This window comes from Carya illinoinensis, chromosome 6 (genome assembly GCF_018687715.1).
Source record: "Carya illinoinensis cultivar Pawnee chromosome 6, C.illinoinensisPawnee_v1, whole genome shotgun sequence".
In the NCBI taxonomy this organism is placed as follows: domain Eukaryota; kingdom Viridiplantae; phylum Streptophyta; class Magnoliopsida; order Fagales; family Juglandaceae; genus Carya; species Carya illinoinensis.
This window is the reverse complement of record NC_056757.1, coordinates 29,318,150-29,343,525: the sequence shown is the minus strand read 5'-3', so window position 1 is coordinate 29,343,525 and position 25,376 is coordinate 29,318,150. Positions and strand designations below refer to the sequence as shown.

The following is a 25,376-nucleotide window of genomic DNA, read 5'->3' as shown; positions in this document are numbered from 1 at the left end:
AGAAATAGATAAAAGCCTAGAATCGTATATCATGTAATATGGTAAAACTCATAATTTGGAATCAAATCCAAGATGTTCCCGAGTCTACAACTCATCCCAAACTCGCCTTTCAACCACTAGGCTGCACCATTTTTACAACTTGGGGATTTATAATGTTCAGTCTAGCGGTTTAGTAAAGCCATTCGACATCAGATAATGTTCAGTCTAGCGGTTTAGACAACCCACAACAATACCAACTTTATTTCGTTTGAAGGACACAACAATACCAATATGAGAAATGATAAAACAACAACTACTTTACAATTTTTATACAATATTTGTATAAAATAATATTTTTTGAAATATTTATTTTAATTTTGATTTTGATTTTATGGATTTGAATTTAAAAAAATATTATTTTATTGATAAGTTGTAAACAAAGTGTAATTTGGTTGTCAGTCTATCATTGCTCTTTCAATATAATGTTAACCAGTTGAAGAAATACGGTGTCCAGTCCCATCCTTACAGACAGAAAATATGGAAGATAATCATGCATCTCTCACACCATCCTTAATGGATGGTGTGAGAGAAAGATGTGAAGGCTGGGGAGGGGGCTCTTCTTTCTTCTCTTTCTTCCTTCTCCTCAGCTAGAAGATTTGCAGCATTAAATCTGCACACTCTGATGCCAACACCTCTTCGGATTGTCATTTTGTGGTGGAATGGGTGGACAGGAGCAGCTGGCTTATCTGAAACTTCCGTCCCATTCCCAACTCCATCCGGAAAAAGTCTGTGAAAAACAAATAAATAAATTACAGTTCACCCACATGCAGAGGATAGAAGTGGTTCGAAAATAAAATCATGACTACTAGATTGTACAGGATTTGAATGCAGAATATAACAACTATGCTAATTCATAGGCATAGCGTGTGCTTAAGGAAGACTAATAGTGAAAAACTTATTCTTTCAAATTTGGATCACAATGTATTTTTTCCATGCCTTTGTTATGAAATCGGAAATTCTGAGTTTGTTTCAATAAAGAAAATAGATAGTCCAAATTGTTGGGATTAACTGATTATCAGCAGCTAATTTAAAGTATAAAAGCGTAAGCAAACAAAAAATGAAAAACAACAATCATACATACAGAATACCAAGATTTAAATGGTTCGGCTTAGAGTAAGCCTACGTCCACTGGCGGGGTCGATCTCAATGAATTCACTATCAAATAAAGGTGGAGTACAAGAAATCAATCACAAAAGTCCTCAATCCCAAAGTCTCAATACACTTAATGAACTCTCAAGAATCTCACAAAAGAACTTCTCTCTCTCTTTCTATATTCTAGTCGTTGAAAAGTACAATACAATGAAAATACGCATGTATTTATACTTAACGATGCAAGAACCCTAATTTACGAACATTCGCTGGACACTATCTGGCACTCACTCGAGTTGAGTATCGAAAGAGTATCAAGCGACACTCTACATGGATCTCGCTCGAGCTAACTATTGAGCAAGAGTTAAGCGAACAATCTGTATGAGGTCTTGCTCGAGCTGATTGTCGAGCAATTATCGATCCAACAATCTATCTAAAGTTTCGCTCTGTCGCTCAAGCGAACAGACTGGAATGGTGCTTTTCAACAAGAATCAAGCCACCACTCAACACTGATAAAATATCCCCCCCCCCCCAAAAAAAAAACTGCAAGTTTTTGATTAGGCAGAATTCTTATTACATGATATTATAAAAAACAATGGCTGACTGATTTAAATATCATTTTACACCATGGGATTCAAAAAAACAAAAAACCAGCATACCTAATCCAGCTGCCATCAGCTCCAAGAAGCTTATTGGGTGCTCCCCATACAAGAATGTTGATTCCAGCACATATGGGACATGGTTCGAGTGTTACGTAAAGCGTTCTCCTGAGAATGGACAACATTATCAAGCTGAAGCAAGATGAAATCAAACAGTTTGACAGGGAAAGTACATTCCATATAGAAGAACCTAATCGGTATTATGTGCTCTAAAGAGACTGTAGAGAGGCCTTTGCATGTTCATACTACTACTGCCATCATATTCTTGTTAACTTGGTAACCGGGATGGTAAATAACAGGTACATAACAAAACATTAGACACTGATACGTATAATGGCCAGTACCGCAGTACATACATCTATTTCTTCTTTTATTTTATTTTATTTTGTTCATTTCTATTTTTTTTCTTTCTAAGTATGATGCAAGTACAATGCAAATGTTCCTATCTATTGTACGTCAACCCATCAAGGAACTGACATTTTTCTCATACTGCCCTAGATAGCAGCGGCTCCCTTTTGCAGTCTAACCAGCAGCGTAAAGACAGTCAATATGCCATATATGTTTTTCAATGTAAATGTAGCAATTAATCCAAGTCCTCAGTTATATTCCACATGAGTTGAATAAAGTGTGCGGCTTTCAATCTTTAGGCACGGTTGCATCTTACATAAATTGAGATGAGATTTAAGGTTTTAGAAACAAAAGCTTAAAACAGGTTCTAAAACATAGGAAAGTACCATTGAAGCCTCACGTATGCAAATCATTTCCGCATGAGCGGTGGAGTCCAGTAACTCTTCCACACTGAAATACATATCTCCAAATAAATACCCAAAATCCAACCAAACAAGAGACAAATAAGCTCACACAACTTACAGTTTGCATCCACGAGCAATAATCTTTCCAAGCTTCACAAGTACAGCCCCAACAGGCACCTCCCAAGCATCAGCAGCCTTCTTGGCTTCTAACAGCATCTCCCTTATAAACATTTCATCAATTCTCTGCCGCTTACTTTCAAGTTTATATGCTTCTTCCCATTCATCAAATCTATCTCTTGGAACTTGCTTGTTCCGCTGAAGTCTCCTTCGTTTCAATTCCTCGTCTATTCCTCAGACCCTGAGATTTCAGTCAATCTTGCACTAACAGGTTCTTTCCGAGGCAGGTCCAGGTGCATCAGTTTTACTGGTTTCTGAAAACACTTCTACAATGGGAGACCTGCTTATGCCTCTAGAAGGTGAAGGTAAAGATAAAACGTTTTGTATCTTTTTTAAAACCTAGATTATCCTTTCCAAAAGCAAGGAAGTGCCTTTTGATGCTGACCCACTTTTTGACAAAAAATAAATATGTTTAATCTGCTTCATAGTAACTTATTTTATCTTTCGATCTCATTGTGTCAGTCTCCGTATTAAATTCTTGAATTTCGGATGTCTCAAAGAGTTGGTGGGAGTTTCTTTTTTTGTAAGAGAGTTGTCTCGACATTGCTGGCGCAGAACTCGGGAAATTCTGTAGGTTGCTGGTGTTAATTTCTTCTTGGTTTTGATACTTCAAAGACTTGATTCTCCATTTGATCATATTGCTTTCTTGTTCCCTTGTCCAGATTGGTCACCAATTTTAAATTTTCTTCCTCATCCTTGATTTTCTTGTGGGAGCTGGATGTCTTTCCATTATTACTTCCATAGGTTCTTGATAATCATGAATGCATTTGTGAGGATTTGTTCCGACTCTTTTTCTTCATCTGAGATTTCAGTGAGCTTCTTCTTCTTCATCCACTCCCACTCAACACCATTCCTCACGCCAGTATTTCTCTGTTCTGAGGTTGCTCCTTGTCCACCTGCATCATCTTTATGCCTCTTATGCTGTCTAACCACTTCCATTTCCCCCGCCAGTTTATCTTTCCCACTATTTCTTGAGTCCCTAAACCCACTTGATGATTCTTCCTTGAATCTCACCTGCTTATTCTGAACTTCCATATCACTCTCAAAACCCAGAAGACGAATATGAGTAATAGGATGAACTAGAACCATCTTCTCTTCTTCTATAATTCTCACTCTTCAAAAATTGTTTTCCTTCCATCGTTTTGTCTACAATCCCCCTTCCTCAATTCAAGTGGGTCTGATTGCAGTTCATGCCTTGAACTACATTCTTGGGAAGACGAGGTAAAATTTTTCTTCTTCCCAATATAAAATTCACTACCATAACTACTACTCTTCTCCAGCTCTTCTTGTTATATGAACTCACATTTCTCTCTTTGCCACCAATGCCCCCACCTCTGCTGCGCATCCTCTCTCTTCAACGAACACGCATCTCTCTCTCTACCGCCAACATTTCCTCCCTCTGCCACCTCCACACTCCACACTCCTAGATGAACTCGCATTTCTCTCTCAACCTCCAACCTCCACTCTCTTACAAAAATACCCACTTCTCCCACTTCTCCCAACACCACCTAAATGTCCCTCACCCACTTCCTCCCTTGACAAGCTTTTCTTTCGAGCAGCTTGAATACTCGGAGATGACGATGATATGTTGAGCCCATAGACGTAATGAGCTTGGGCTTGGACTTTAGATAAAGATTGGTATCTCAGGCGGGACGTAACCGCCCACCAATCAAGACAGATGAAAGAGGGCCCAAAGCCAACGTGGCAAAAGGATAAACGTGAAAGATGAGACAGCATCAACTCTTACGTAAACTACAGAGAACCATGTAGCATTGAATGGTCAGGCAAGAGATCCCTGGGGGAGGCTCTATTCCTGACAGAGTGCTCAGACATTGGCACACTCACCAACTTGTTGCACTAGACATAATTCAGAGTAGCCACGTCACAATAAATGTCACGACGACATGGTACCTAATACAGTGGAGGACACCCCTTGTTACTAGAAACGGGAGCCCTCCTCGATAAGGAGTATAAAAGCTTAATTTCAAGTTTTTTTTTTTTTTGAGCAAAATTTCAAGTTAGAATTAAGGTCCATACTCTTACATAAAAATTTTCTATAAGGATAAGAGAGTTGACTTTGATATCGGAAATATTTCACCATCCAACGAGCCCTTACATTTTTTGTGTTGTAGGCCCAGCAAGCCCGTTGTCCGATATGTGAAACATGTCATTAATATTTAGAATATTTTAAAATATTTATGAATAATAATAAAATAGTTTGAATTAAAATATTCTATTAAAATTTAAAAAAAAATGAATAAAAATATTATAAGATTAACAAATTGTTTGAATATAATTTTTCAATATAATTTTTATTTTAAAACTTAAAAAATTATATTATTTTTATATTTTGTTTAGAAGTTTGAAAAAATTATAATGATTAGATAATCATTAAATGAAAAATATAAAAATTTGGAATTAAAAAATATTTTATATTTAAATAATATTTATGAATGAAATATCTTAAAAACTTTTATCCCCAAACTAGGCCAATTGTTTTGTTTGTCTGTCATTGACAATCCTCCAACAAAACAATGCAATGGTGTATCATGGGTTATGCTTTTTTATAATTTTTTTAATCTAAATATTTTCTAGAATATAGATATAACATACAATTTTTATTGCATTAAGTGTTGTCATTAAATTAATCCGAACTATAAAATGTGTTTAAATAATATATATAAATATATAATTTCAAGTTTATTTTGTATGTCTATACAATATATATTTATATTTATACAATATATATGTATATATTTTTAATAAGGTAAGGAAATCCCACAAAGGGGATCTTATACACTGATTAGGTAAATTACCAGTGTGCTACGTCTTCCCATTTTTTTCTTTCTCCCCTTAATCTCTCCGTACCTCTTCCCTTCCTTCTCTCTCTCCCCCTCCCCGTGCTCGTCACGGTTGTCAGGGACCACCTTAGGGTGTTAGAAATCATCATAGGTTCAAGTAGCACTACCAACAGACAGTAGCTTGCTATATACGTTTCATGCATTGTGTCATGGTTGTCACAGTGTGGTCGCGACTTGCGTGGCTAGGGTGGTCTCATCTTATGTGGTCAATAGTTGTCATCTGTTGGTTAGGGTGGTTGGAACCACCAAGGGAGGTAGACATCGTTGATGAGGAAAAAGGAGAGGGAAAGGGGCGAAGGGGAGAGGCAGGGGGAGAGGTTTTGTGCACTGTGTTGCGGTAGTTACGGCGTGGCTGGGATAGTCACAGCTTGCATGGCCAACGACAATTGCCTGATGGCTAGAGTGGTTGGAAACCACCCCAATGGGGCATAAATCGCCAACAAGGGAAATGGAGAGAGAGAGAGAGAGATGTCACACATTGGTAATGCACCACGTTAACTTGTAAAATCCTTTTAGGATATTTCTTTATGTCTCTAATAGCCCCCTTTTAATAAATCTATATTATAAACATATTGTTTCTTCTATATAAATAAATAAAATGTCAAATTTCAATGTCATTAATTGATGAGCAATCAATTTGGTGGCTCCACTCAGCCTCCTTTAAACAAGTTGGAAAATGGAATACCTTTAAAACGCACCAAACGAGGGGATTTAATTAATGGCATTAAATTAAAATAATTTTTATAAAATCTGTAGATGCTTGCAGTTTTCAAAATTAAAATATTTTTTTAGCATTTTTACCATCTTCTTTTCTCCCCTTTTTTTTATTGAAAAGGAAGTCACTCTTTCTAGAAGTTATATTTATTGATTGATTTAATGTGCTCGTTGGCTGAAAATTTGGATAACTTATGCTCCCTTTTTCCTTCTTTACTTTGCCGCAAATAATGACTGTGTGAATCATTTGTTTGAAGATATGACAAAAAAAAAAACCATCTATTTGTATTTTCATTCATAAATAGGTTTGAAAATTCCGACAATGAATTGCAAAATTTAATGGTAGGCAAGCGACCCAACCCGCCACATGTAGTCTGACGGATTTATCATCAAATCATTAAAGTGGATAAAATAGTGTAGAATATTAGTTATACTTACGAGTTCTGTAAATGTCGCGTTATCATTTTAAAAAAAATAGAATCTATTGTTAAAAATTTAATTTTTTATATGAATCTCATATTTATTTATTTTTTTTAAAATATAGCACTTATATATTTTAAAATTATAAATATTATTTCTTATTGTCCCTTCCAAATGTCAATGAAACTAATCATGTTTTCTTATTCAGCTAGCTTCTTGCTGAATGTTCACAGAATCCAATAGAACCAACCCAATGAATGGTCCTTGCCATATACATTTCCAAGAATCTTCCTAGAAAAAATCAAATTACGAGTCCTTAAAAATCGTATGGATATTGAGGAATAATCTATGAAGATATTATTAGTTTTGTGTTCCTATTAAAAGTTGAAATAATCTTCCTCTTCTAGATAAATTGATGCTCCTATTATGATTCTGAATTTTGCTCTTACGTGTTTTCAATTTTGATAATTTCAATCATTTGATAAAAGATACATGATTTAATTATAAGAAAATTTCGTAAAAATAAATCTATTAATTGATATGATTTGATACACTACGTTAGATTGTAAAATTAAATTTTATTATAAAATATATCTAACATATTATATGAAATTACGTTAATTTATAAATTTATTTTTATAATATCTTTTTATGTTTATAAACTTTTTAAAATAAAAAAAATAAATGATTTATCGATTTTGTCATTTTTTAACAAAAATTTACAATTAAAAACTCTGTCGTTCAGAGTAGCCGATTCTCTCCACCGATCTAACTAAACGACACAATCGGAATCGTGCCAAAAATATGTATTTTCACGACAAAAGCAAAGAAATATGCCTTTCAAAAGAGTGGAAGAACCAAAGATGCCTTGGGGATTGCGACTGGAATTGCATAATTGTACTTTTGTTTCCCACCTACGTTTATATACAGCTTATAGAGGGCCTCAATAACGTGTATGTTTGAGATTACTATAAAAAATACAGTTTATAGTTATAGTTTTAGGATTTATAATTTAAGTAATTTATTTTATTATTAAAATGTTATTTATTATTTAGTATTTATATGTTTAAAGAGAAATAATATTTACAGTTATAGAATATGCAAACGTTGTGTATTTTTTTTTAAATAAGTAAATATATGACATGCATAAAAAATTAATTTTTTTAATATTCTATTATTTTTCAAAAGTAGTACGCGATACTTGACAGTTAATAATTATATATAGCATTACTCATGTTTAAAACACTTTTAAACATGTTACATTTATTTAGAAACAAATTAAAAAAAATACTTTTTAAGGTAGAAATCACCATTATTTGATTTTTTAAAAATTATGATCATATTTTTAGAAGTTTGAAAGTTTTATGGATACTAACAATTTTTTTGAAATTCGGATTTCGTTTCACATTATCAGAAAAAGTATGTTAGAGAAAAATATAAAAACGATGATTTTCCTCCAACTAGCTGTTTAATTTATTTGAGATTAAAAAATATTTTAATATGTAACGCTAAAATAACATACTTTTTTCTTTAAAAAGTTTTTAAGATTATGTAAACATTTTTTAAGACTCTTAACCCAACCCCAAATAGACCCTTAAATTAAGATGAGAAAGATACATGTAAAATTGATTTTACACCATATCTAATATTTTGAATGTACTTGTTGGCCAAGAATATTGAATGAGAATAAATATTAGAAAATCTATATCATATATTTATCTCCCTCATTTTAAGCAATATTATAAATGTGTTGTCCACACCAACTTGTAAATAGTATTTTCGTATGTAAAAGTAACGCCAACTTGTAAATAGTATTTTCGCATGTAAAAGTATTACCATTTGATGAACTTTCTTCTTGTTATCTTACACCAGTCGAATTTATTAAATAAAAATATAGTAATGTAATAGTCAAAACATTAGAAGTTGCTCGGGAGATGAGATGATTTCATTTTTTTCTCATTTTCTTCTTAAAATATTACTTAAACATAAATATTTTTTAATTTTAAATATTTATATTTTTCATCTAATCATTATCTAATTATTATAAATTTCTCAAATCTAAAAAAAATAACCTTTGAAGATCACAAAATAAAAATAATATTAAAAAATTTATATTATAATAATATTTTAATTTCATAATATTTTTATTCAATTTTTTTCAAACTCTCATAAAACATTGTAACTCAAACTATTTCATTATTATTAACAGATTTCTCATTTCATCTCATTTTCTAAGCATTTCCACTACAATATAGTAGAGTCTTTGAATTCTCTTAGGCTTGATTTGGTTTCACAAACTTGTGAAACCATCCAATCTCATCTCAATATTCAAATATCATTTAAATACAAATATTTTTCAATTTCAAAATTTCAAATTTTTCATTTAATCATTACCTAATCACTATAAATTTTCTAAACTTCTAAACAAAAATAAAACACAGTTCAACTTTTTCAAATCTCAAAACAAAAATTATATTCTAACCCTATTTTAACTTCAAAATTTTTTATTCAAAATTTTCTCTCATTTTTCAAAATCTCATAAAAATCTTAACTCAAACCATTTCATTACTATTTATAAGTTATCTCACTACTATTTATGGATTTTTCATCTCGTCTGTATAACGAAATAAGATCTTAGGCCCCGTTTGGATGTTGAGTTGAGTTATGATAAGTTGAATTCTTTATGAATGGTAGTGAGTTAAGATGGTTGAGTGGATTTTGTGGAACCTACTTAAAATGAGTTTATATGTATTTTGATGTCAAGACGAGTTTATATGTATTTATAAAAAATTGTGAATCCGGCTTGTAAAGAGGTGTTGATTTGAAAAAAATTGTGAATTCCATGTGTAAAGAAATTGAGTTGAGATGGATTTAATGATTTAAAAATTAGATATTTGATCGGATCATATAGATATCCTTTCAACACAACATAGGTCATCGAAAGGATCTCAGAGACCCACCAAAGCATGAAAAGTCAAGATCTTTCAGAAAATGAATTCCTATTCGAAGACTGCATAACCGCATGGATAAGCTCACACTAACCCGTCAATTTGGGATCCAATTCGGGATTTTCCTTGGGAGGTATTGGGAAGGAATTAGAATGTAATAATATCTATTCATACAGATACAGAAGAAAAGGTTCTCTATTGATTTAAACGTTGTACATGCAGGATAGGGATAGAGAAAGAGGAAAAAATCGAAGATTTCACATAGTACTTGTGATCTAAAAATCAATCTGATTTATTTCGTACCTTTCGCTCAATGAGAAAATGGGCCAGATTCTATATGATCAAACCTATGGGAGTTAAGGAATGATGGAAGGGAATAAAAAAAGAAATAAAAAAAAAGAAAAGAGAGGTAAAAATAATAAAAAAAGTAAGTAAATAAAGAAGTCATTTAAAATTAGATTGAACAAATTCCAAACGGGCCTTAATGTATCTTTTAATTGTCTATTGTACGCCCTTCTAGTAAAAAATCAATATATTCAAAATGGCTGGACTTTTTCAACAGACGAAAAAAAAAATACCCATTTGTTTTATACTTAAAAAAACAAAATTAAAAATTAAAAAGTAATGTTATGTATAGTCGTAAAGTATGCAAGCGTTGTATAGTCGCTTTAAAAAAAATGTCTATTATTAAAAAAAATTAATTTTTTTATGTGGGTATTGTTTATATTATTATTTTTTAAATAATTATACAATATTTATATGCTCACGATTGTAACTATTATAAATCAAATAATTATAAGCAAGTCGGAGAATGATGGGCATATGAAAACAATATGTATTTTACAAAAAATAATTTATATATTGTATTGTCATTTTTTCAGGATGAGTAGAAATTTCTTATCAAATTTTCAATTTATTTATTTTTTTAAAATAAAGGATGATTCATGAAAATGTAATATTTATAAAGGAAAATTTTATATACTATACTACTATCTCATTTTTATTTTACTAAGTAAGATATAATATATTTATCATTATTAAATAATCATTTATTACAAATTTCTTTATTATATAATAATAATGAATATATCATATCTTATTTAATAAGATGAAAATAAGATGAGAATCTATGTATATATAATTACTCATTTATAAAATAAGAAACCAACCGCGTTGATGAATTTAATGACACGGTGAGAGGCTGAGATACCAACCGCGTCGATGAATTTTTAATGTTTGTAACCTAATGCCTAATGGCATTGAAGTCAGGGATATTGACCAACTCCTCCGCTCTGTTTCTATCAATGGACTGCCTCTTTCACCTTGTTTATTGAGAAGTGGGTACTATATTAAACTCCAACTCCAAGTTGGGAGAAAATGACCTTCTGTTCTTGTAAATTGGTTTTTCATTCTTCTTTGTAAACTTGCTTTATTTAATATTTATGCAAGTTTCCATTTTTAAAAGAGTAAGACATCTTGAATAAGAATTTCCCTATATGCTATAATACTCTTGTATCATTTTTCATTGTAATCATATTGACATAATATTATAATTAATAACTCCTTTCTTACTTCTTAAAATCAACACATTTCAAGATTAATAATTAATACAATATTATTATAATACGACATAAATAAATGAGTAATAATAGATACAATTTTAAGGTGTGCAAGTTTCGTATATTTTTTTTTAAAAAGTATTCAGATTTATTATTAAAAATTAATTTTTTTTATGTAATTTTATATATATATATATATATATATATATATTTTTTTTTTAAAAGAGAGTGTGCACGATACTTAAATATTTTAAGTAATTCACACGACAAACCATCCTAACTACATCGAAGATATTGGAAACATGAGTCTATACGCGTCCCTCTCAAGATATGATGTCTGTTAGCGCTAACATTTGTCAATTAGTAACTTGACTATGCCTATATGCTCGTCTTGAGGCGCAAAAAAAGGAAATCCCCTGCTGAGTTCCTACTATGTCAGGATAAGATGCACGCAACAAACCTTATATAGCCGCCACCTGGTGAAAGCAAAGCAATCTTTTAATTTTTCTCCATTCCACAATGTCAAGCATTTGACATGTCCTGTAGTCTTGTTGGAATAGTAAGATGATATGATTTTATTTATTAAGGATAGTAAAATAGTTTGAATTTATATGTTATATTAGAATTTTGAGGAAAAAAATAGAAAAAATAGAATAAAATTATTATAAAATTATTTTTATTTTGGGATCTGATAAAATTGAATTGTTTTTTTATATTTTATTTATAAATTTGAAAAAATTATAATGATTAGATAATAATTAAATAAAAAAAAAGTTAAATATTTGAATTTGAAAAGTATTTGTGATTGTGGTATTTGAATATTGAAATAAGGTTAAATGAGATAGATTGAGAGAACTTTATTATTCAAATCAGGCTTTAATGTAAACATAGAATGGGTCTCACATGGTCACCTTCCTTTAGCAGAAAAGTCTCGTCCCCTTGGCTTTATGAAGTGAAATGTCAAGTTCATTTTATCATTTTCCCTATGGAAGCCAATTCACACATTGTTCATTTGAAACATAGAATAAACAACGATATAGGTAACATTCTCTCATTAAAAGAAGCTCGTGATTATAACAAGACTTTTACATATGTTATATGATATATATATATATATGTATGTTAGGCAATCAATAAAAATATTTGATAAATATTTTAATTATAAAGAAATTATTAAAAATAAATTTATAAATTGACACGATACATTAAATTGTAAAATGAGTGGTGATAGTGTGCCATCTAGTTTTAACTGTTGGGCGTGTACAATAGTACAAATTTCATATTTTATTTTATTTATTATATTTTTTAAACATTTTTTAATGTTTTTATAAAATAAAAAATATATCAATACATTAAAAGTCATTCCCTTAACTATTAAGTAAAAAAAATATATATATAAGTGGTCAAAATGAAAGGACAAACTCATGAGATATACTAGTATTTTTTTTATAAAATTATTTTATTTTAAATAGATATAAATTTATCAAAAATTTTATATGAAATTATTTTTATATATTTTTTATTTATTTTATTATTATAATTAATTATATTATTTTTTAATATAAAATAATTATTTTGACCAATTATATATACATTAAATGTGCAAAAACTAGCTAAAGTTACTTTATATAATAATAGAACTCTAAATATGTTTTTCCTTTTTGACCCCAAAAGATTGTTTAATCGTAAAGGAAGACCCGACGGATAATAAAGAGGTGGGAAGCTGATAACAATAACTAATTCGGGCGGCCGTAATATTCACCACTAAAAAAATAACATGAAAACGAGTAAATAACAATTAAAAAAACCAACAAAAATGAAAAATAAATAAATAAAGTGCATGGAAGAAACTTTTGACTGTGCGCGTGACTGCCGACTCTTCCTAGAAGTTGTGCGCACTTTTTCCCTTTCATGGCGGATTAATTTCTGTTGATCAAGACACAATACCAATCTCTTGGTTTCTGTGTATTTTAACATGTTTTTCGGGTAAGATATTATCGTGATCTTCCTTTTGTTTTTATTTTTTTCTGCTGCTCCACGAAGTTTTTTACGGAGGGGGGGGGAAAGGAAATTATTATCCGACATTTGCGAGCTTCCAAGGTTTCCCGAGAAATCGGATTTCTCTTTTGATCAATTACCCTGCAAAATATCTGCGCTTCTGGATCTCCCCGCTTCTATTTTCTTAATCCTTGAAATGATTTTTCAATTTACGCAACCCACATTTCCGATATTGGATTTGCAGGGATTTGAGTTAAAAAAGTGTCAAAGTCGCGCCAAGTCAAGTGGCCGAATGCGCGTTACCCAGAATCCAAGACAAGTCTGTTTTCAAAGCATCGGGTCTGCGCCTGCCATCGGAGAAATGTTCACCTATACGAATATTCATCTAACTACCTGATCGTCTGGGGTATTTATGTGCTCGTGGCCCTGTCTGCGATAATTGGCTGACTTACGAGGCGAGTCTTTCTTTAACACACTCTGTGCTGAGAATTCGTAAGGTTTCGTACAGTATTATTTGTTTTGCCTCAACTCTGAACCCGTGTTCTTTCTACTATCCCGTATATTCCTTGAAGTTTTGCTCTCTCAAAATACTTATTTATTTATTTATGTTCCGGTTGTTGCTTCTGTGTTTTTCGGTTATAGTTCTTTTCCTAATACTGTCTTTTGGATCTTCTGGACTGGAACTTTTTCTGGGGTTCTCTCTCTCTTTTTTTTTTTTTTTTTTCATAGACTTGTATTGGTTTATTCTTTGTTTTCCTCCCTCCCTCTCTTTTTTGTTTTTTTATTAAAAAAATGGGCATCTTTGGGGAAAGTAGTCACTGGGTACTGCTGTACTACTTTTGGGTAGTTCTTATTTTCCACAGGGCCCAGAGGAAACAGTCTTCTAGTTCTTCTTAGCGAGTAGGTTTTTGATTTTTTTTTGGGTTCTGATTGTTGGTATTCTTTTAGGTATCAATCCTTGAAGAAGCTGAATTACCTTGTGAGGGAAGCTGCTTTGGAGGGAGCAAATCGTTATACTGAATTGCGGGCTTCTGTGTTTTTCTGGTCTTGCTGCAGGAGTTGGTGAGAGCTTGCTCTTCTAGTTGTAGAGGAATAAAATGGGAGGTGGCAGAAGGAGAAAGCTGCATTTCAGCAAGCTTTACTCATTCAGACGTGGAAAGGCATCTTTGAAGGATGATGACCATTCACATCTTGGGCGGCCAGGGTTCTCCAGGGTTGTTTTTTGCAATGAACCGGATAGCTTTGAGGCCGGAATTCGGAAGTATGGGGGCAATTATGTTAGGACGACAAAGTATACCCTCGCAACTTTCTTGCCTAAATCATTGTTTGAGCAGTTTAGGAGGGTAGCTAATTTTTACTTCTTGGTTGCTGGCACCTTGGCTTTCACCCCACTCACTCCTTATACAGCTGTTAGTGCTATCATCCCTCTGATTGTCATTGTTGGAGCAACGATGGTGAAAGAGGGTATTGAAGATTGGCGGCGAAAGAAGCAGGTACCTTTTCTGGCTTTTCCGGTTTGGTTCTGTTAATTGCTCCTCATATCATGTATTTAATTGTTTTTCTATCTTTCTCATTCAACTTAACTAGGTTTTATATAGATTCAAAACAAACGATACCCGTGCAAGAGTCTCCTTATGCCAAAGTGATTGTAGATGGTTTTTACTTTTCTCGGGATTCTTTTTAATAAACAGAAAACTTCTTGGAGATCTCTGAATCAAGAAGTGTCCTGAGGCTTTGAGGGAATCAGTTACTTTGATTAAAGTTTGTGATTTTACTATAGGGCTTTGTGAGCAAAAGTATCTATCTTTGTGGAATGTTCGCCACTTCGATTGTTACGTTGGATGCAAAGACATTTTTCTTAGTCTTTTTGACTCCCCATAGATATGATATAAGTAACTTCACGTTATCTGTCTAGATTCATGGCATATAAGTTGCTCTAGTTTAGTGACTTGTAATTTTAAAAAATGTTGAAATCACATGATCAGTAGGGGATGCTAATATTATTTCCTTCATTGTATGTTTTTATTACTTCAGTTCAAAACTTGAATGACTTAAAACATGGCAAAATAGAAAACTTAATTGAATAAAGAGAGAATATTTTTCTTGGAATAAAGAGAGAAAGTAAACTATGTTTCTATGTTACTTGAAATCATTCTTTTTGGATATGTGCAATACTAATTATACAAGTTCTATATTATCTTGCCAATGATCAGAGATCTATACTTGATTTTTTTACGAGTAAAAATTTCAGAGATCTATACTTTATTGCACAGGCCAAAATGTTAGTAATGTTTGTTCTTTCTGGTTAGCTGATCCTGGGCAAACAATTTTTAACTGGAATAATTCTGCAGGATCTATGCTTTAGCATACATTGTATATTCTTTAATTTTGCAGGATATATGGCTTTTGTATACATTGTTTGTTCTTTCTGGCTAGCTGAATCCCAGATATATAATTTAGTGAGTGGAATAACTTTTCAGGATATTGAGGTTAACAATAGAAAGGTTAAAGTGCATAAACACGATGGGGTTTTTGATTATACCGAATGGAAGAACCTGAGAGTGGGAGATATAGTGAAGGTGGCGAAGAATGAATTCTTCCCGGCAGATCTCCTCTTACTTTCATCCAGTTATGAGGATGCAATCTGCTATGTCGAGACCATGAACCTTGATGGGGAGACAAATTTAAAACTAAAGCAAGCAATGGAGAAAACTTCATTCTTAAATGAGGACTCCAACTTCAGTGATTTCAAAGCTATTGTTAAATGTGAAGATCCCAATGCAAATTTGTACTCTTTTGTTGGAAGTATGGAGTTTGAAGTGCAACAATATCCCCTCTCTCCTCAACAACTTCTTCTCAGAGACTCTAAACTTCGGAATACAGACTACATATATGGGGCTGTTATCTTCACCGGTCATGACACAAAGGTTATTCAAAATTCTACTGACCCCCCTTCAAAGAGAAGCAAAATTGAGAAGAAAATGGACAGAATTATCTACTTCTTGTTTTGTGTTCTGTTTCTGATTGCATTTGTTGGATCTATTTTCTTTGGCATTGCAACAGAAGATGACTTGGAAAATGGAAGGCCAAAAAGGTGGTATCTTAGACCAGATGATTCCACAGTTTTCTTTGATCCCAAAAGAGCACCACTGGCGGCAGTTTTTCACTTTCTGACAGCCCTTATGTTATATACTTTCTTTATTCCAATCTCCTTATATGTGTCAATTGAAGTTGTGAAAGTTCTTCAGACTATCTTCATCAATCAAGATGTTCACATGTACTATGAAGAAGCTGACAAACCGGCACATACCCGTACCTCAAATTTGAATGAGGAACTTGGCCAAGTTGACACAATACTTTCAGATAAGACTGGAACTTTGACCTGCAATTCAATGGAGTTCATCAAGTGTTCTGTGGCTGGGACAGCTTATGGTCGTGGTGTTACAGAGGTTGAGAGTACTTTGAATGGAGGCTCACCTTTGGTTAATGAGGAAGTAAATGGAGTTGACCACAAAAAAGACTCTACTGATTCCAAGTCACATGTACAAGGCTTTAATTTTGAAGATGAAAGAATCATGAATGGAAACTGGATGAACGAGCCTCATGCGGATGTCATTCAGAAATTTTTTCGGCTATTGACGATCTGTCATACTGCGATACCTGAAGTGGATGAAGAAACAGGAAAGGTTTCTTATGAAGCTGAATCTCCAGATGAAGCGGCATTTGTGATTGCAGCGAGAGAACTTGGTTTTGAATTCTATAAAAGGACCCAGACAAGCATTTCACTGCATGAGCTGGATCCGGTGTCGAGGAAGAGAGTTGAAAGGTCAGCATTTCTCTTTGCAACAAAATTGAGAAACTAGAGTTTGTGTTATAACACTTTTTGGATGCCGTTGTACATATGGGTTTATATGAATAGCACAGGGCCCATCTATGATTTTGCATCCCCTTGCCACTGGACATTCCGTATTCTTTTCCCTTAAATTCCCACTAGAGAGCAGATTGAGAGAGCGATGGCTGCTCTGCTGCTCTCTTTAGCACCAGACAGAGCTTCTGCTATGCTCTATACTTGTTTCTTGTGATTGCTTTCACAAAGAGTTGAACTCAAAACTTAATTCTTTTCAAATTTCTGTTCTTATTCCTTGCTTGGTATCTTTAGAAGCTCCATGGGGCCAAGTAGATGGTTTCCTTTAACCAATTTAGTTCATTGCATGCAACCCCAAGGGGTTGTCCCAAGTGATGAAGGCCTTTTTCTTGGGGTATCACTCCCCTCAAGGTCCAAGGTTCAACACCTCATGGGTGCAAATAATCCTTTGGGGTCACACCCCCTGGTGAAAAGCTAGCGATTTAACTAGTTCCATGTAAAGAAACTTCCGAGAGTGCGGTGCACGGGACCAATGTTTACTTTGTAGGGGTGGGTCCGAAGGGCCCTGCCTTGGAGAGGTTCCCCGACATTAAAAAAAAAAAAAAAAATAGTGCATTGCATGCTAACATACATTCCAGTGTTGCAATTGTCATCTGCATCTTATGGTGGATGTGAATGCTAGAACAAGGAGTTAAATACTCCCTCCAGCCAATCTTTCTGAGGCCACATATACATGTGCAAGTAGGGCTACTTTCTTTGTGCTTAGCTAATCTTATATCTTATATTATAAAATGAATAATTTCCTTTTTTCAGGACGTATAAACTTCTGAATGTTCTAGAGTTTAATAGTTCAAGGAAGCGAATGTCTGTGATAGTAAGAGATGAGGAAGGAAAAATACTTGTACTTTGTAAAGGTGCTGACAGGTTTGTGACCAACTATCTTGAAACCTCAGATATGTCATCATCTGCTTCTTTATCACCCTAACTCATTTTCCCATGCAGTGTCATGTTTGGAAGGCTTGCTAAGAATGGTAGGAAGTTTGAAGAGGAGACCAGGGAGCATGTTAACGAGTATGCTAATGATGGCCTGAGGACCTTGATCCTTTCATATCGTGAGCTTGATGAAACTGAATACAAGGAGTTCAGTGATAAATTCAATGAGGTAAAAAACTCAGTAAGTGCAGATCGGGAGTCATTGATTGATGTGGTAGCGGAGAAGATTGAGAGGGATCTAATTCTTCTTGGTGCAACTGCCGTTGAGGACAAACTCCAAAATGGGGTGGGTTGAAAATAATAATTACTAATGAACACACCCTTTTATTGATTATGGATTTGGAGATGATTTCTCCTGTTGTGCTTGTCAGGTTCCTAATTGCATCAACAAGCTTGCCCAAGCAGGAATTAAGATTTGGGTGTTGACTGGAGACAAGATGGAGACTGCCATCAATATTGGGTATGATTTATGTCCGACTCTTATACTGACTTTGTGCTGAGGCCTGCTTCTCATAATATTTTGAAGATATCTGACTTAAATATACAAATTGGCAGTTTCTCTTGTAGCCTGCTTAGACAAGGAATGAAGCAGATAATAATCAATTTGGAGAGTTCCCAAATTCAGGCATTGGAAAAAGCAGGAGACAAGGCTGCAACCGCTAAGGTAAATTTGTATTTCAGTCCTTGATTCTGTTATAATCTCTCGGTAAGGCAATTTACTCTTTTAGGATGGAACTTATTTTTTAGATTGGCAAGTACTCTTGAACAATATAGTAGGGTTATGAGATACTATGAGATTAGTGCGACTTTGAAGCCAACTCGATGACAAATGCATGTTAGCCTAATGTAACACACTGAACATATATATCATACTATGTCATTTCTTCCTTTTCAGCCTTTTAGTATATATGTTCAAAATGTGGGCATTCATGACTACACTCTACATCGATAAGAATATTCTTTGGCCTTACCTTTGTTTTGGTAGTGTAAGTTGGACATATTTGTTGGATCTCCACTAGCATCCTTTGGGCTGGATTTGCTTTGTATTAGTTTTGGTTTTTTTTTTTGTTCCCTCTCAAAAAATCGCGGCCGACTTTTTTTTTTTTCTCTCACATTTCTACATCTCCCCGTGTATAAACAATAAGTGGAGATGGTGCTGGTGTGGCATTCTGTAGTGAAGTAGGAAGATTGGTGTCTGAATCCTGATGATTTCTATATGGACCTGTGTTATATCAAAAATTTTCAAGTTTGCAATAGGAGAAGAGTAATTCTATTTGAAGGTCTTTACACCACACACCATCCACGTGGCATAATTTGGATTTGAAAGATAAATTTTAAAATTTGAATCTTACAAATCGAATTATGCCACGTGGATAGTGTGTAGTGTAAAGGCCTTCAAATGGCACTACTTGAGGAGGAAGGAATAAAGGGTAATCTAGCAGAAAGGTGTTGAAAAGCATGCTTGTATGGTAGGACTTACGAACTGAGATGTAAGTCCTTTGTGCTTAGTATGGGGTCAAAATATTTTGTGAATCTCTAGGCATCAATTATTATGAACCTGTGATGCTTGGTGGATTTGAGTTATGATATCTTATAATCTATAAATCCATATTCATTGTACATTGATGAGATGACTCTGATTCATTCTTTAGGCATCAGAGGAAAGTGTTTTCCGTCAGATAACTGAAGGGAAGGCTCAGCTTTCTTCATCAAGTGGGAGATCTGAGGCATTTGCTTTGATAATTGATGGGAAATCACTTGCTTATGCTTTAAATGATGACATGAAGAAAATGTTTCTAGATCTTGCTGTTCATTGTGCATCTGTTATATGCTGCCGCTCCTCACCAAAACAGAAGGCATTGGTGGGTTTATGGTTTTTTCAGTGACTAAAACCGTTATCACTTTTCTGATCTTCATTTGTTTTTTTTTTCTTTTTGTTCTTTTACTATATAATTAGAATTTAGGAGTAATTTGTATTTCCTGGTGAAAAAGGTTACAAGACTGGTTAAATCTGGAACGGGGAAAACAACGTTAGCAATTGGTGACGGTGCCAATGATGTTGGAATGCTTCAAGAAGCAGATATAGGGGTTGGAATAAGCGGTGCTGAGGGAATGCAGGTGGTCAAGACTGCTATGCATTTTTTATTTGAATCGTGTAGGAAACCTTTTGTTTTTTTATTATGTTTCTCACTCCTCGTACTCTTCTTGTTGTTTCAATTCAGGCGGTCATGTCCAGTGATATTGCAATTGCACAGTTTCGGTATTTGGAGCGGTTGCTACTTGTGCATGGACATTGGTGCTACAGAAGGATCTCATCAATGGTAATCCATTCTTACATTTGGATTTGGGCAAACTTAAGACATCAAAATCTTGAAGATGTGCCATTTCCAAATTCTATCACAAGTTTAAACCTTCATGTGACAATCAATTTACATGGGTCATTGTCTGTTGGCAGATATGTTACTTCTTCTACAAGAATATCACGTTTGGTTTCACTCTCTTCTTATATGAGGCGTTTACATCATTCTCTGGACAACCAGCATACAATGATTGGTTTTTGTCACTTTATAGTGTTTTCTTCTCAACATTTCCGGTGGTTGCCATGGGCATTTTTGACCAAGATGTTTCTGCTCGGTATTGTCTGAAGGTATGTTAACCGTCAAATGCATGGATTCATTTATGTTTTACTCTCTGTGTGGAGAGATTAGCATAATACTTCTTTAGGTGGGGAGGTGCAGAAAGGAACGTGTAACTTTCATTTTTGCGATAATCATAAGAACATATCTTGCTTACTCCTACCCCTTAGGCCCCTAATTGCTCTTAGACCTTAGGATGTTGTGGATTTTTTTTTTCTAGATAAATAAGTATGGTGGCTCAAAGTTCTTTTCCTCACTTTGAGATCACCCACCTGCTACCGATGCTATTGGCCAAACAGGCTGTTGGTGTAAGAGCCGTCTGTATTTTTTTTTTTTTTATTAGCACTGGGCATCAAGAACCGTCTGTACTTTCAAATGGTTTGTTTTGCATATGGCCATTTTATGGGACTGTTGGACTAGTGGAAGAAAAAAAGAAAAGAAAAAAGAATAGTATTCCTAGAAATCACATTGTTGAGTGAACAGAAAAAGACCATTCTGGCCTCCTATAGTTTGAGTTTCGTTATTATGTACCAGAAATAAAAGAATTGCAAACCGTTGTACCAGGAGTTGCCTCTAGTGTTGAACAACAGAGCATGCCTGATTATATAACATATGCTTAGCTTTTGACTACGTAGCCTTGACTTACATTTTTGGTTTCTCGATTTGCGCTTGGGGGTGAATATTTTTTGTTTCCATTGGCAGTTTCCTCTATTATACCAAGAAGGGGTGCAAAATGTCCTTTTCAGCTGGCGTCGAATACTCGGCTGGATGTTAAATGGGTTTTGCAGTGCCATAATCATTTTCTTTTCCTGCATGAAGGCTCTGGGGCTACAGGCTTTCAATAATGATGGACAAACAGCTGGGAGGGATATTGTTGGGGGGACAATGTATACATGCGTTGTTTGGGTCGTAAACCTGCAGATGGCACTCGCTATAAGTTACTTCACCTTGGTGCAACATGTTGCCATCTGGGGTTCTATTGCAATCTGGTACCTTTTCCTCTTGATATATGGAGCCATGTCTCCTATCACTTCTACCACAGCCTACAAACTCTTAATCGAAGACCTTGCCCCAACGTCTTCGTATTGGCTTGTCACTTTTGTTGTGGTGATCTCAGCCCTGATACCATACTTCTCTTACTCGACAATTCAGATGCGCTTCTTCCCAATGTACCATCAAATAATACAGTTGATAAGGCGTAGTAGCCGAACAAACGATCCCGAGTATTTTGATAGGGTGCGGCAGAGCTTGCGGCAGTCGACAACTTTTGGCTTCACATCGCATTTAGCATCAAGTACTAGCCGCTTAAGCAATGAAAATAATGGCCACAGGTGATATATGTGAATTTGTTCTGGGATAGGTAGCAGTCAGAATGGAGGTAGAATAAGTCTGGCTGAACTTCGAAATTTTGCCTGCTGTGTGCAACTCAAGCTTGATATAAGGTATTTATGGGTTCTTCTATTTCTTTGGATTGAAGGTACGACCCAGAGATCTCTATTGCAAGATGAAGGTGTACAGGAGCATGATTCATCTCTATCATGTATTTGATAAACGTTTCCCCAAATTAGTGCTGTCCGGGTTTTCACTTTTGGCCACCCCACCTGAGGTTACATCTATTAGTTATGCCCATGTATTTTTGTATCATTGTTTCAAGTAAAAATGTATTTTTGTATTATAAGGTTACATCTACTTATCATCTATACATCACATATTTGTTATAGAAAAAAAAAAAATTAAAATAGGTGTTGTATGTGAGAATGATAAGTATTATTCTACAGAACGGAGCAAATTTGGAGTTGGATAGTGTTGCTCCGAATTACAAGAAAGAGAATCTGAGCCACCAGATTTTTTCCTGTAACAGTAATACTACTTTCTTAGCTCTCATCAGATGTAGTTCTACTTCTACTTCTGGTCAAAAAGAATAATCAAAGAAAATTTTATTATTTTTTATGAAATTATAATTTTACGTTTATTGGTTATAAAAATGAGTTCTAAAATAATTGTATGTATATAATTAACATTCCAAGAAGAAAAAGGAGAGCATCAACATCCAATTTTCCGTCACTCCCACTTATTTGTCAAGCCAACTCAGACTTCAGTTGGTCAGTAAGACATGCCAAAGAGCCATCGAGTACTGACTAGTAGGTTTTGAATGAGTTGATTTCTATGCACTGATTAAAAAAAAAAGAGTAATACTAGATATAAGTTTCAAGTAAACAAGTTCTATACAAACCATTCGTAAAAATATGAGTTTTACTAATAAAGAATATTATTTTTTCCACTTTTTAGGTAGGGTCTACTTTTTTATAATGGTTTGTATGAAGTTTATCTATTTGAGACTTGTACAAATAATTTCTCATACATATATATCTCTTTTGTTTTAAGTATAAATCATGAGTACTGATCACTGATGTTATATGTTTTTTGTTGTCACATCGATAGTCACTTAAAATATATCGTTTTAGTAATATAATAAGATAAGTAATTTAAGATGAAAAACAATATTATTTATTTTTAACTAATTTCTTTGATTGTAAAAAATTAAAAAGAAAATAAAAAAATTCTTCAAATTGTCAAAAACGTTAAAAAATAAAAATAAAAATCAAGAAACAAAGTATCCTTTTAACATGATTTTTTCTTCTCCCCTCAATTTCTAAAGCAAATGAGAACATGATGAATAATTATTTCTTACCTAAAATGTCCCCATCAGCACATTTATTACGTTAGGTATAACTTCCTAAGTAATTTTATGTCGGGACAAGAATAGATAGTAATATTTTATAAAGAGTAATGCTACTTAATCTCTCCAACCTATTCATACTATATTTTTTAATATTTTTTTGAGTTTATTTTTCTTAAACTACTTGAATTCTTCTATTAATTATTTATATATTAAATATTTGATCAAATAAAAAAATTACAAAAATTATGATGTGTGGAGGTTGTGTAGCTTTTTTCTTATAAAAAAGTGTAGTAACCAACTAGATATAGATGCATTTAAGGGTTGTGTTTAAGAGATCGTTTGTATTTAGTGAGTGTTTAATTTCATCATTACATTTTTTTTTAAATTTATATATAAAATATAATAAATAATCTAATTTTTTTAAATCTTAAAAAAATAATAATATTAAAAAATAATATTCTATCAATATTTTATTTGATTTTTATCTAAAATATTTAATCTCATCTCATTCCTGAATCCAAACGAGCCCCATCGCACATTACTTTTAAAAATAAGTATGATTTATTATTAAAAAATTAATTTTTTATGCGAATATTATATTTATTTATTTTTTTCAAAATGAATACGCGTAACTTACACACTCTAATATTATAAATATTATTTATCTTTTAAATTATTATTAAAATTTATAAAAGATAAAATTTATAAATAGAATAAAATTAAAATAGTAATATAGTGTATAAAATTTTGACAAGGAATAGATGATGATACATGAAGTAGTGGGCCTTAAATTAAATTTAAACAAGAATTTCTACGTACAAGCATAGTTATGCATTAATTTATGTATCAATACTGATTTATTCATATTTAAAATTTAAATTAATATTATTTTTAATCAAATCTATTTTTTAACTAATTATATTATATTAATGTACAGATTAATGAACAATTATACTTATAATTATATTTTTCTTCTTTTATAATTGATGGTCGACTAATTACGAGTACTCCGTGAAAAGCTGAGAAAAAGACATGAAAAGGGTGGACAAAACAAAATCGTGCTATGATCTCTCCGGCCAAGGTGGCTGTGCGACCTTCAGGCCAAGAAAATCAGAGGCGGATTTGGCCATTATGGTCGAGAACTCGTTAAAGCTAATGACGCCGTCACCATTGGTGTCGGCCTCGCGCATCATCTGGGAGAGCTCGTGGTAGGTCAAAGGGTGACCCATTCTGGCCATGGAGCCGGCGAGCTCGGCGGCGGTGATGTAGCCGTTTCCGTCTCGGTCGAATGACTGGAAAACCTCCAGGAGCTGGTCCTGATTGATGAGCACCTGCTTGCTCATGTCGGGCAAGATGGCGCCGAGGAGCTCGTCGAATTCGATGGTGCCGTTGGCGTTGGCGTCCATGTTGGCGAGCAGGACGTGGAGCTGGTAGCCAGACGGCTTGAGGCCAATGGAGCGGAGAAGGGCCGCCAACTCCAGCTGGGTAAGGCTGCCGTCCGAGTCCATGTCAAAGCGCATGAAGATTTCCTTGAGCTGCTTCAGCTGCTCCGATTGGAGCGTGGCCATCGTGAAAGGAGAGAGAAAAAAAAAAAGAAAGAAGAAAGAAATCGGGTGTTTAAGTAATTGGTGTTGTGTGTGAGTATCTGTTTCTGGTGTTTCGGTGGGTTTTAGGTTTGTTTAGGACGTGGGGCTGGGATTCTTCTTCTCCTCCTCCTTTCTTCTTTCGTATATAGAATAGTTCAAAGTTTAAACTGAAATCGCGTTGAGGTAGAATGAGTAGCACGTTATAACCGAGTGACTGGACAATTATTTTGGCTGCATTTGGATAGTGAACTCACTTCAATTTTTTTATAAACAATAATGAGTTAAGATGATTAATAGAGTTATATAGAGCCTATTTAATATGAGTTTATATGCGTTTGAATGTTAAAATAAATTTAATACTATTTATAGAAAATTGAGAAAGGTTATAGATCTTACG

The 25,376-nt window shown here is 33.6% G+C and overlaps 3 protein-coding genes across 7 annotated transcripts; 1 reads left to right on the top strand and 2 right to left on the bottom strand.

Moving 5' to 3' along the window:
- Nucleotides 1-381: 381 nt before the first annotated feature.
- LOC122313461 (tRNA(adenine(34)) deaminase, chloroplastic-like) lies at nt 382-4,202 on the bottom strand. Its single transcript, XM_043128495.1, has 3 exons — nt 2,658-4,202; nt 1,788-1,895; nt 382-766 (listed from the first exon to the last, which is right to left on the bottom strand). Exons 1-3 carry the CDS (start codon nt 2,768-2,770, stop codon nt 550-552), a joined length of 438 nt encoding a protein of 145 aa, XP_042984429.1. The 5' UTR covers nt 2,771-4,202; the 3' UTR covers nt 382-549.
- Nucleotides 4,203-13,045: 8,843 nt separating this feature from the next.
- LOC122313234 (putative phospholipid-transporting ATPase 9) lies at nt 13,046-22,451 on the top strand. Of its 5 annotated transcripts, XM_043128047.1 has the most exons (14): nt 13,046-13,204; nt 13,461-13,708; nt 14,165-14,507; nt 14,624-14,709; nt 15,697-17,042; nt 17,895-18,005; nt 18,084-18,360; nt 18,446-18,534; nt 18,630-18,738; nt 19,727-19,936; nt 20,067-20,192; nt 20,297-20,395; nt 20,530-20,721; nt 21,413-22,451. In XM_043128047.1, exons 3-14 carry the CDS (start codon nt 14,390-14,392, stop codon nt 22,043-22,045), a joined length of 3,396 nt encoding a protein of 1,131 aa, XP_042983981.1. In that variant the 5' UTR covers nt 13,046-13,204; nt 13,461-13,708; nt 14,165-14,389; the 3' UTR covers nt 22,046-22,451. The 5 variants fall into 5 exon arrangements, with proteins under 5 accessions (XP_042983981.1, XP_042983977.1, XP_042983979.1 ...); XM_043128043.1 differs by having other exon boundaries at nt 14,165-14,709; XM_043128045.1 differs by having other exon boundaries at nt 13,461-13,713; nt 14,165-14,709.
- Nucleotides 22,452-24,370: 1,919 nt separating this feature from the next.
- LOC122314346 (probable calcium-binding protein CML15) lies at nt 24,371-25,252 on the bottom strand. The gene has a single exon (XM_043129868.1). The coding sequence runs from the start codon at nt 24,959-24,961 to the stop codon at nt 24,455-24,457; it is 507 nt and encodes a 168-aa protein (XP_042985802.1). The 5' UTR covers nt 24,962-25,252; the 3' UTR covers nt 24,371-24,454.
- Nucleotides 25,253-25,376: the final 124 nt, after the last annotated feature.

Coding starts and splice junctions, on each gene's coding strand:
- LOC122313461 (XM_043128495.1), bottom strand. CDS start 2,770: ATGTTTATAAGGGAGATGCTGTTAGAAGCCAAGAAGGCTGCTGATGCT. Junction 1,896..2,657: donor ATTGCTCGTGGATGCAAACT/GTAAGTTGTGTG, acceptor GTCCATTCTCAG/GAGAACGCTTTACGTAACAC. Junction 767..1,787: donor GCTGATGGCAGCTGGATTAG/GTATGCTGGTTT, acceptor TGTTTTTCACAG/ACTTTTTCCGGATGGAGTTG.
- LOC122313234 (XM_043128043.1), top strand. CDS start 14,314: ATGGGAGGTGGCAGAAGGAGAAAGCTGCATTTCAGCAAGCTTTACTCA. Junction 18,361..18,445: donor AGGACAAACTCCAAAATGGG/GTGGGTTGAAAA, acceptor TGTGCTTGTCAG/GTTCCTAATTGCATCAACAA. Junction 19,937..20,066: donor CACCAAAACAGAAGGCATTG/GTGGGTTTATGG, acceptor CTGGTGAAAAAG/GTTACAAGACTGGTTAAATC.
- LOC122314346 (XM_043129868.1), bottom strand. CDS start 24,961: ATGGCCACGCTCCAATCGGAGCAGCTGAAGCAGCTCAAGGAAATCTTC.